Source organism: Podarcis filfolensis (genome assembly GCF_964270895.1).
Source record: "Podarcis filfolensis genome assembly, chromosome: 6".
NCBI lineage: Eukaryota > Metazoa > Chordata > Lepidosauria > Squamata > Lacertidae > Podarcis > Podarcis filfolensis.
In genome coordinates this window covers 40,789,798-40,802,314 of record NC_139609.1, presented here as the reverse complement: position 1 = coordinate 40,802,314, position 12,517 = coordinate 40,789,798, and the positions used below count along the sequence as shown (strand labels likewise).

The window sequence follows — 12,517 nt, the reverse complement described above, 5'->3', positions numbered from 1 at the left end:
GAGTTTGTACCCAGTAATATTTTTACAAGACAGGGCACCTGATGTTCACCAGTTCCTTATACTCAATACAGCCCCCTGCTTCACCAAGGTTCTCTTGAAGGTTGGGTGACTCTCTGTGGAACACTATGGGATATTTCATGGAGGGCTGCAATTGACAAGGGGGCATTTGTGGAAATCGGGTGCCCCTCCTTCAGCTAGCGGAAAGCCACCATTGGGTATGGCCCGGAGATCTCTGTAGAGGCAGAATAGACTGGCTTCATTACATTTTGTATAGGCTGTCATTAACCTTTGACACATGACTCTTGATATTTGGGAGTTGAGGTGCACCCAGGTGGCTGAAGATTCCTTCATTATTCAGGCCTCAGGCACTTTTCTTTTTCTGGTGACCCAGGTACGAGTCAGGTTTGGATCCTGAGCTGTTTAGGACTTCGTATGTTGGAGACTACACCTTAATTGTTCACTAACTGAGGTCACTATTGGCAGCACTGACTACAGCAGAATACCCTCTAGGGCATAAAATGTTGCACTTGGTAGATGGAGCAATGCTCACCACGTTAAAACCGTGTCATAGCTTCCTGATTTCGGGGAATATTTTTCATTAAGTGTTGTCTTCTTAGATATCCTCCTGTGTAGTTAGTGGGCAGTGATATCCCACCTCATCTGCTGTGAATTTTATCTTCTGAAAATTCTCTTTTAAAGAGAATCCATGAAGGTTTGGTCTTTCAATAGCTAACAATCACAGTAGCCGAATAAAGCCTTCATTGCTAAGAGTCTTTGTGCCCCTGAATATCAGTAGATAGAGGTAATTTCGGGGGGTGGGTGGGTTGCCTTTGTGTTCTACTTATGAGCTTCATAGATGCACTTGGTGCTGGCCAATGGGGGAATTGGAACACTAGACGAGATGAAATCCTAGCACAATCCACTAGGTGTTCTTTTTGTGTTCTCTTCATTTTTATTTTATTTTTCAAAACTTGAGAAAGGTCCGAGTTTGCCTTTAGTCGTTCAAAAAATAAATACAAAAAGTTGAGGAGCTGGCACTGTGATTTGGAGCTGTTTGATTTATTGATGTTAATTATGATCGTTTCTAGGCTGCCATAAAACAGAGCCAAGATATCCTTGGTACACATGGACTTCCTTGGTGAACCTGGAGTGCAGCAGCTGGATTACATCTGTTTCGGTATTTCCTAGGGTGCCTGCTTCCCTTTTTTTTTGCATAGGTTTCTTTTGACAAGTAGAAGAAACCCTGTTTCCTGTTAAGGATATACAGCACAGATGCAAACATTGATTGCATGCTGTGAAATATATTTTTGAGTGCTATTAAGTGAGAATTTTAGTAAAACCATGCCATACTGATACCATATGCCATATTTTAACTTATACGAAAGCATCATATAGACCGGTGGTTCTCAATTAGCTAAGAACTGCGGACCCCCTGTTTTTCAGAAGCCAAGCCACTTTTGAAAATTCAATTTCCCATGGTTTTTGTTACGTGACTGGTGCCACAGGCTGCCTGGATGAGTTACGCAGACCCCCCCCCCCAATTGGGAACCACTGAAATAGACAACAGACTGAATCAGTAAGGTTGTTTTCCATATGGAAACAACTTTCCCACACCCAGATCACCATTTGGTTCTGAAAGCAAAAGGGGAAGGTGGGAATCGACATTTATAATCTGAAATCTGTTCCACAAAACACCAACAAAAAGTATCAACTGATACGAATTGTCAACATCTCAGCTATATGGTTCTGACTTCATCCATTTATTCAAATATTATGCAAGTTTTTCAAAGGAAGGCCTTGGAGGGAGCAGCACGAAAGAAGGTCTATCCCTGTCTAAAATCTAATGTCCCGAATCCTAAATACATGTGCTTGAAATCTGAGAATTGCTTTAAGGTACAAATACTTAGATTTCGGTTCATGGTTTAACAAATGGGAAGTGACTTTTAAAAATGTGGGGGGGGGGGAGTATAGAAACTGGATCTGTTCCTGCTTAGTCCTGTCACTTATGTGCTGTTTCCTATTTATTTACATGATCCAGATTTCATTCATTCATTCACAGATTTTTCATTCATTTTAAATCTGCTCTTCAACTGAGAAAGGCTCCTGGAGTGGCATATGAATATCTGAAGTTTACAATCTGAAATACATGGCACAGAGGTTAAATGGATTGGGAGGAGCAAGGAAAAAAGAGCAAACTTGATCCAGTGATCTTCCTTACAAAATTCTTATAATGACCAACTGGAATGGCAACAGTTCCAGGAAGGAAGGAATGGAAATTTGCTGTCCCTCAACAGAGCTGATAGCTGCTTCCCTTCTCACCCTCGTCTTAACCAGCTTGCCTCCCCTCTCCCCTTCCTTACTGGCTAAGGGTACAGTCCAGCGTCTTTGTGCACTGGCCAGAGGTGTCTCCCCACCCAACCCTGTCAGCCACCGTTTCTTGAGTCATACCAGATGAAGATGCAGGCAGAACTGCCTCTGGGAGGGTGCCCCTCTCCATGGTGGCATCCAGTGGAAAGCTCCAAAGTGGGGTACTCCAGGGGCAGGGAGGGGCTGAGCCAGCCGTGCTACTGTCATGTGATAACAGACACACCAGTCAGCATGTGTGGCAGGGCTAAGGATGTGTTCGTGGCCTAGCTGCTCCATTAATTCCTGCTGAGCAGCAGAGTTTAGGGTTTGGATTGGCCCTAAACTCCTAATTGCCTGGGGCGTCTGTGGTTTTCCTAGCTAAACCTTACTTCGAAAGCTTGGACCAATGTATTATTTGTTTCCCTTTCCCTAGAGCCTGCCTTTACCATTCTGTACCATTCTGTACTTCTGTACTAGCTCTCATACCCAGGTGTGTGTGTGTATGTGAAATTGATGCTCCACAATGAGTAAAAAGCTGAAGGCAATAATGGACGGACCAGTGCCATTGGAGTTTTATGTAATGATACTTAACTGATGTTAAGTATCAGCTGATACCTGGAAGCTTTATGTCTCTCATTTATAAATCTGCTTGTGAAGGATGGCTCTGTGTATCCAAGTGTTCTTTGTAATGCAGCTGGTGATGTTGACTGGCCTGCAGCAAACTTATCCCCTCTTCTTTTCTCCTCCAGCCAATCCCCTGGTGCCTCCATTAGACACAAATGACATCTATCCATGCCTTGTATCTGTAACTGTAATGCCGGCTCTTCCTGAAATGAATATGCTTGTCATTAACTGTAGTGCTGTAGGGAATAGTTGCTGCTTTTTACATTCTTCCACGTGATGACCTGTGGCTCTTTCAAGGCTTCCACAGCACCAACGCCCAGTTCTATTTAAAACAAAGGCTTGCCAGAGGGTTTAAATGTGCTGAATGTTCTGTCTGGGACGACATTGGGTGGGGTAGAGGGAATACTGGTACTTCTATAGGTCTGTGCTGAAGCAGCTCTGGGCTTCTTTTGTTATATAGCCATCCTGTGTGTTGAAAGCCCTGTCTCCTGCCAAAGGTTCCTTTTGTTCCTAAAACTTTTACCACATACTGCCCATATTTTTATCCATACCCGCAGGGATTTCCTCTTACTTTTTTAAAAGCATGTTTTTGTGCTTACGATTTTTATTCTCGTGCTTCTATTATGACTGACTGGAACAGCAAAGGTCTGCACCCTTCCTTGTAAAGGTACTTGCTACCTTCGTCCCTCTGCCTTTGAGGCAACTCCCAAGCTCCTACAGAGGTTAAAGCTGTGACTCAATGATCTGCATGTTGCTGCTTATAGTCTTCTGCTTGCAGTTTTCTGAAATAATAGGGGTTTCTCTCTTGCAAGGAGATTAAACACAGCATTCCGAGGTAGCACATGCAGTTTCCTAGCTTGGGAAAACGGCCACATTCAGACAAGAAAACCGTAGACGTGGTTTTCCTAAGAGCGGCAAAACACAGTGCGTAGTCAAACTTAATGCATCTTGGAAATACAAATTCCAGTGCCTTGTAAAATATGCTGCATGAAGGCTGATGTTCTTAGAGACCTCAATTCAAGGCGTTGTTTGCACAGCCCTGCCTTCGGTTGTCTTCATTTTTGGTGTGTCCATGAGTCAAGTGACTCCACTGCTGTAAAAGATGTATTTCCTGCAGAAATGTATCTAAAGAATTATATATATATATAATTCATAAAGCACATTACAAAATAGGTTTCATGTGGGCTGTATCTTTCCCATATTACGTGGTGGCTGCAATTGCAGGAAGAGATAGTGTCAGCTTTAGATTCTGGGCCTGTGGTAAATTGAGCCTGACCATGTCCCTTTGGTTGTGAGTAGTTGCTGCAATGTTGGAATGTCAAACTTGCCTACTCTCTAAGCAGTGACTGTTTGTTTTTAAAAGGTTAGTGATCTCAGGGATGGTGATCAAGATTCTTTACCCAAACCCTTTGTTCTCATGACTGAAGAAAAAACTTGAAAAGGTGGGATCAGATCTGAAAAGTGAAACATTAAGAATCTCTTTTTATGGCTTTCTGTATTAATTTATGTTCTTGCCCTCCTGTTTTGCATAGAAAACTTTTAAGTGGCTATATATTGACTGCTGGAATCCCATCAATATACTGGGAATCGTCAAGTTAAAGACAGACTTCTCAAACAGCTGAAAGTGTTTAAGAGGGGATCCAGTATTTATAGTTGTTTTTGTTTGTATAATTGAAGAATGCTTAATTCTTCTTTAGAGTTTTGATCTAAACTGCTACTGAATGTTAAAGGAGTGTTGATGTTTTTGGGTCCTGTAAGAGTTTTGCCTGAGTAGATAGGGAGGTAGAGTTGATAATGAAATGTAACGTGCGTTTCTTTTCCTCCACAGATCTCTGTGCACTTTGGTATGTAAATGGACATACTCTTCGGAGAAAGGCTGGGATGATAGTTTTTGGAAGCTGGTTGGACTGGAAGATTTGGTGGAAAATAACTATGCAAAAATAGGTAAATGTATATTACCTACTTTTTAGCATTTTTTAAAAAGACTTCATCTAATTAGGTAATAGCCCAGTTTAGACACAGTGGGAAACAGTGGTTTCCTGTTAGGAGAGCATGCTGTGGTAAGCCGTGCATTTGTGCAGTTCTCCCTCTGTTGCACGAGGAAAGGACTTTGAAACTTAACCAAACCTTGATCTTGGTTTGTTTTAACAAGCCACAGTTCCCTTAGGCCTGAAATAACAAGGAACTGTGACTACTTAAAAACAGAACTTTCAATGTATGTAAAGCAAGGGAAGGGGGAGCACTTGAGCCTGATTCTCACTGCTCTGTGTTTGCATGTATGATTTCCCATTATATGTTTTGGCAATACTATATATATCAGAGGACTGCTTTAAAAGTGAGCAATTTTGGGTGCACCATGACAATTTGTCCTTAATTATGGACAACACTAATTTTCAAAAGTAGGTGGTTTAGGTTTCCCTGGGGAAATGTGGGCAGATGTTGGGTGAGAGAGACTTCCTGAAACTTCTTGCTTGCCATCAAAATGCCCCTCTCCTAATCTAGCAACAGGTGAAAAGGGGAGCATTCTGGCATTATGATGTTTTCCTTAGGAGGGCTGCTCCAGAACCAAGACTCTTTCACTCTTGGGCTCGTGCATAGTTAGTTCTCTCTTAATAGCGGGGGGCGGGGGGGACAAAGGCCAGCCTTCATAATTCATTTCATTTACATTAAACTCCCCATAGTACTGCTTCTAATGGCAACATTCATTTATCATATATCCATTTGTGTCTGTGTATAGGTTTGTGTGTGTGTATCTTTGCTGCCTAAGCACACTTGATTGGATACAAGGCAAATCTTTAGACCAGCGGCAAGGAATATACAAACACCATTATTTTGCTTTAGTTTGTTATACCCCTGCATGTGCAATGTTGCTAATCAACAATCAGCAAGCTTAAAACAATGTGCTAAACTCAACTCTTGGCTTGTCCCACATTCCTTTCACCAGCTTGTTACATTATATTTAAGTTGCTTTGAACTTTCCTGAAGCCTATGTATAATTAGAATTTTAGACTTGCTAATTGCAAGATTCTTATAGCAGATTTCCATTAAAAGACCGTAATGTTCATTTACTAGAAATTTTCCAGGACAGCATTATTCAAGTTTCCTTGTTCAGTTAATGGACTTTTAATGGCTGTCCTAAGCAGGCATGCCATTAATGAGAACATTAGTGTAAAAAAGAACCCCAAACCCCTCATCCCTCAAAGTTAATTACCTGATTCTCCCCCCCACACACACCGCCACTTAGAGAACAAGTTTCTATAACAGTTTAATGCAGCAGCACTAAATGGAAATAATTTGATATCAGTAATGAAATCCATAAAGTTTCAAAAGAGACGCATTAGGTGTCGAAAAATTACTTTTTACAACTGCAGTTTAAAAAAAGGCCCTTCTGTATGATTGTCAGGGACTGGCTGGTCAATGAGGAGTGGTGGGAGATTCCAGCTGGAGAACCCCATAGGGAGGCCTCAGAAGAGGAAGGAAGGCTCTGAGGTAGGGGAGTAGTGGTGGGACAAGGAAGACAGATCATAGGAGGAATGGGGGGATGCTGAACATGCAACGGGGAGAGAGAGAGAGAGAGAGAGAGAGAGAGAGAGAGAGAGAGAGAACACTGCAGATGTAGAACAGACAGCTGAGAAGGAGGTGTGGCTTAGGCTGTGACAGATTCACAGGAGCCTGCAGGTCCTACTGTGTTTGGCTCTTCCTCCCCCTTGTCTCTGAGAACCTGGAGGGTTCTGCATGTTGCAAAGCAAAGAGCACAGAGAGCTCAGAGGGCCCCTCCCTGGCGTAGCTTAAGAGTGCTAGGAAGATAACTGGATTTAGAGGAGGCTGAGGAGGAAGTGGGAGACTCAGATTGTCTTTACTGGGGCCAGTCGTACCCTAGGTTTCTCTGTGTGTATTCTGTTTCCTTGAATAAAGAATTACATTTTCTATTCGTCTCTGACACTCTGTAGTACAATAACCTCTGGCAGCAAATCCTGACCTCTTCTGTATGCGATGTGTCCCTAAGAGACCAGTTTAGCTTCTACTGCATTCTTTGTGGGATGTGCAGAATAAACCTTGATGGCTCAACCTTGCTTGCTTTCAAAAGTGACAGGAAGTCATCCTTGGCTGTAGTTAGCAGTTGTGGGGCAGGACTTAGGATGGATCCAGGGGCGGAGGAAGGGGGGTGCGGTGGGTGCGGGTTGCCCCGAGTGCCACCACTGAGGGGGGTGGCAAAACACCGGGTGACACTAACTGTGGGGCCTGCAGTGCCCCCGAGCCACACTTCTCTCCTGGGAGAGACATGGTGACTTGGGTGCGCGCAGGCTCCATGCTGCCCCCCAGCTGTAGGGCGCCTGAGTGGGAGGAGGCAGGCAGACTCCGGAGGTCCCATGGTGCGCCCCGCCCCGCCCCTGGCTCCCAAGTGGCTTCCTCCGTTGCTGGATGGATCTCATAGACCCATTGGTAGTCTGCTCCTCCAATGCTATAAACAAGTCCTGTGCTTCTTGCTTTTCCCACCCAGCCCTGGCCTGAAGTGGCAGGTGACTACTCCTGCTTCCATACAGGTGGTGGGCAGAGCCTAGAGCAGGAATGAGGGGGCAAGGATTCCTTTCTGACAACCTTGCAAGCTCTGAACCTAATCCATTGTTTTTCCTGTAGCTGAGTATAAGCATAGTCTCCTAAACCTTTAGAGTTTTTGAGATTTTCTTCTTGCTTTAATGCAGCCTTGGTAGCTATTACCAGATGCACCTTTTAGAATCCCCTCCCCCACCTCCCACCCCCCACACTAAAAGAGTATAAGCAGTAAATAAATGCTTTAACAGAAATTTGAGCACCCTAATGGCTGACGAGCCCCACGAAGAGAAATTTTTAACATAAATTATTTACGAAGTGCAAGCTAAGGATTGAATACAATATTTATATAGTGCGTTTCAAGGACAGGGAAAAGCTCCCCCCCCCCCATTTTTCCCCCAAACAACTAAATGTGCATGTTGCCAACGAGAGCAAATTCTCTTTAAAAACCTGACAGTTCAATACAGGGAAATTAGGATGAGAAAAATGAAAAACCAGCAATAATAGGACGCCAATTTGAAAACCACCCTTTTATACATTCCGGGGGGGGGGGATCATTTATTGCTGCTGCTTAAATTGCAAACACACACACACATACATACACACACACGTACATAAATTCCAGGACACTTTGTTCAGTTCTTGTTTTATTTTTGAAATTGCGTTGTCAACCATAACTCGCCTCACAACATATATATATATATATATATATATTTAGCAGATTAAATGTAATAAGTTACATCCAGTCTGGCATCCTGTTCTCACAGTGGCCAACCAGGCATCCTCAGGAATCCTGCAAACTGAACCCGAGTGCAATGGCACCCTCCCCACCTCTGATTCCCAGAAACTGGTAGTTGAGATAGAACATAGCCATCGTGGCAAGTAGCCATTGATAGACTTATTCTCCATGATTTTATCCAATCTCCTTTTAAAGCTATATGTTAAGGGTATAAAATTAAGTTTTGAATTGCTGTGAACTTTATAGATTAAATCCATTTGTTTTCGTAGTAGAAAAAGGTGGCTCATGAAAGGGAAAATTCTCACAAAATGGCGGACACTAGCATTCATTTTTTTCTGGTGATGAAACCCGTAGTGTTATGGCATTATATAACCTACATTAATATTAACTGATCCAGTTGCTTCCACATGAGGTGTGCTTTGCTGTGCTGAAGCATTGCTTTTCCATCATTACCTGAAAAGGAAAGGTTGACACCAATTAAATTATGTCATTGTGTGAACAGAACAACTTTCATTCCACCAAACATAATTTCACCCTCTTTCTCCCCACACCCCTAAATTTGCTCCAGAGGGTGGGGTCAGGGAACTCCCAGAACAGATTTGATATGGTTCACTGGAAGCAAAAGGAAGGCAAAGTTTTGATGCACAAGCAGAAATCCGTCTGCTTACACAATTACTTTTCTGGATACAATAAGTCAGTAAAGTCTTGTCTACCGCCTCACTACAGGAACAGGAACTGACAGTGAGACAATTAAAAAAAACTTACTCATTGGTAATCCACCAGCTATGATAAACAGAAAGCAATAAAATGGGCAGGACTGTGTACTTTTATTTAAAAGTACAGGAGCCCCCCAAAGCATCAAGTGTACTTTGCATTGCTACACTGGTCAGGCTGATGCTGGGATACCATAGCACTGTACCATGGAGTCATTGCGGATTTAACTTAGGCAAATTCAACTATGCATGTTCGACCGAAAAACAAAAAGTGCTCCACAGTAGGACACCTGTCCCTGTAGCACAGCAGTTCTCAACCTGTAGGTCCCCAGATGTTGTTGGACTACAACTCCCATCACCCCTGAGCTCTGGCCTTGCTAGCTAGGGTTGATGGGAGTTGTAGTTCAACAACATCTGGGGACACACAGGTTGAGAAAGGCTGCTGTAGCACATGGCAGCGAGGAACTCCTTCGTTTGCCTTGTCCCCCCTTTCCTCTACCAGGACCCCATCCAGTTTAAGGATCCATTCCAACCTTTTCCTTCTGCCTCAGTGACAAGAACCTGCCTGCCTCCATCTCTCTCTACCTCCCTCCTTAATCCTCCCTTAAAAAAAAAAAAATTCTTGGATTTCTCCCCCTTGAAGAGAGCTCTCTCTTTCCGCCTGCCCTCCAGGTTTGCCGTGTAGGAGAAGAAGGGAGGCCTCAGAGAGAAGGGGAAGGTCTCCCCCCTTGTCAGTCAGTGCCTACCACAGCCCCACCAGTGGGAGTAGAAGGTGGGAAAGCCTCTCTCCCACTTCCACTGATTCATCCAGTTCCTGCTCACTGGCTTTAGGGAGGCACAGGGACCAAGGGTGGAATAGGCAGAGGCACAGGCAAACAAGCTGTGGCATCTCGCAGCCAGACAGGGGAGGGAGAGTAATTTGGAAGGAGAATGTATGTTATGGATGATTTAAGGTAATGCTAACTGTACAGTACATGATTTTCCCCTTAAGCACTGACTTTGGAACACAATCTGCACAAAAGATGTACAAGATTTGCTGCAAATTAAGGTGGGGGTACAGATAAGGACGCTACAGAAAACATAGACTGCAACAATTTTACATTGTCGTCGTCTGGATTCTTCATAAAGAGTAAGCAAACAAGATTGCCAATTCCAGAGAAAATGGCTAGTGGGGAAGCAACATCTGTTAAATTTTCATGAACTATAGATCTTTGAGGTGCTGAAGGCTGCAATCTGTTTTTTAAATGGCCCGATAAATTTTCATCCTCATTCTCATACTTAAGGGGCAACTTAAGGGACCAAATAATGATTTTTCACTGAATAGCAAGGCTTTATGCATTGCCTGGTCCTTCCCACACCACTCCCAAAGCAATGTGCATTTTCCCCAAAGTAGAAAATGTTGTAGATATGATATAGCTATTTCTTGGGTTGTCAGTACCTTATATTTTAAAAGGTAACACAAAGACTCCTTTCTGAATATATTCCCACTAAATCTGTGATGAAACTATATACTTTCAGGCTTCACTTGGAATTCAAAACAAATCTCCGCAAGCCTTGAAAACAAACATTTTTGTGTGGGGGGAAATACTACTTCTAAATAATCCCTGGGCCTTGTCACCTATTGCTGAGGGAGAAGTCTAATCTGAGTCTTGTGTTCTCTCATGCTCCTTTCTCCTTCCACCCCAAAAGGGAAAAAATAAGAAGTGAAGGGTTTATACGATATTGGCTCATTTGAACGTAGTCCCTCCCTAACCAGCTGTGTTTTGAAAGAATAGTGGAGAGAGAAGTTTGGTTTCCTGTTTGTGATCCTGTATTTCTGCATGGTGGACTCCTGCTCCTGGCTATATTTTAATGGAAACAACAGATTTGTATGTGAAAGAGTCCTTAGCAGTTGGAGGGGGGGATTCATAAAACAAAGTGCCTTCATGAAAAAAATTGTGGCTCTCAAGTGAGTGTTCTTTTCAAGTATGTTTTATTTAAAGGCCTGACTCATATGGAGTGTATTTCTTTGGGCCCTTATGGGATGAACATTGCAAGCAATGCTTTAAAAATGCTGGCGTTGGCTTGGCTTCCTGTAATTTTGCCCCCACGTGAATTTCATGATGGCACAATAGTGCCATTGCCATCTTGCTAAGAAGCATCCTATGGTATCTCCCGTCTGTGTAGGTTGTTTGTCAACTACTGTTTCGGAACACATTTATTATTACATATTCCCCTTGCAAGCATGGTTATGATCTTATGATCTGCTCCGTAGCATTGTAACAATGAGTGGTGTTCTGAAGCTAAAATTATGCCTATTTAAACTTTCCCTTCCTGTTTAGAATGAAGTGCAAGGGCACTTTTTCAAAATACATGCCAGCTCTCATTTTTAGTAACTGTCAAAGATGAATTGTTTCAGTGTACATGCTGCCTCTAAGCATTATGCACAATCCATTGTATATTATGTCCCACAAATACTTTTGCAGGATTTAGCTAAATGTCTTTTTATGTGTAGCAGGAATAATCATTCTGCAGTAGAAGTGTTATACCAGTTTCTTATTACCTTTCCTGGGCATTGAGGTGAGCTGAATTTAAGTAACATATAACAGCATCTTCCTATTTACTTTCTTAAACCCTACAATGCACTAAAGCTACTTGGGGCTGGGACACACATTCCCCTAAGACACTTAGAAGGACACTTGTAACATGAATGTTATTGGTACACAATTATATCAGAGCATGCTCCATTAACAGTAAAGATTACGTCCGTCAGGCATGCACATACCGTATTTTTCGCCCTATAGGACGCACTTTTTCCCCTCCAAAAATGAAGGGGAAATCTGTGTGTGTTCTATGGGGCGAATGCAGGCTTTCGCTGAAGCTTGGAGGCTTCAGGAAGCTATCAGCAACCCTGGGGAGCCCGCAGGAGTTCCCGCAGGGCTCCCTAGGCTGCGGATAGCAGCCTGCTGCCCGGAGCGCGGGGCGCGCTGAAGCAGAGTGCCCCGCGCTTCGGGCAGACGTCCGCAGCCTAGGGAGCCCTGTGGGGGTTCCCGCAAGGCTCACTAGACTGCGGATAGCAGCCTGCTGCCCGGAGCGCGGGGCGCGCTGAAGCAGAGCGCCCTGCGCTTCGGGCAGATATCCTTTTCTCCTCTAAAAACTACGGTAGGTGCGTTTTTAAAAGCTCGGGCTTCCCCTGCCCCAGCCCCGCGGCTGGGGGGGGGGATAAATTTTTTTTCTTTATTTCCCCCCAAAAAAACTAGGTGCGTCCTATGGGCCGGTGCATCCTATAGGGCAAAAAATACGGTATATAAAAGTATAGAACTCAATTCAAAGCTGCATTCAGAAAACATGGTAAAGTCTTGGCTTGTTTCCTTGTTTTTTTGCGAGTACGGGGTGCGTTACTTCACAACTTCCCCTTGCTCCACCGACAAGTTCCTCAGGCTTATAACTTGTTTTGAACCTTCTTCACAGGCAGAGTGAAGGTTCTATAGTGAATACTGCATTTAAACCATTTTTTGATATTTGCATATATAAAAGTATGCACACATACTGCCTGTATCCCATG

At 43.4% G+C, this 12,517-nt stretch overlaps 1 protein-coding gene across 2 annotated transcripts in view; it reads left to right on the top strand.

Moving 5' to 3' along the window:
• The window catches only part of FGGY (FGGY carbohydrate kinase domain containing), a 136,898-nt gene that overhangs the window by 46,229 nt on the left and 78,152 nt on the right, over positions 1 to 12,517 (top strand). For both annotated transcript variants that reach the window (XM_083621280.1, XM_083621281.1), the window contains exon 6: positions 4,799 to 4,914. In XM_083621280.1, coding sequence (XP_083477406.1) covers positions 4,799 to 4,914 — 116 coding nt within the window. The remainder of the gene's footprint in view (positions 1 to 4,798; positions 4,915 to 12,517) is intronic.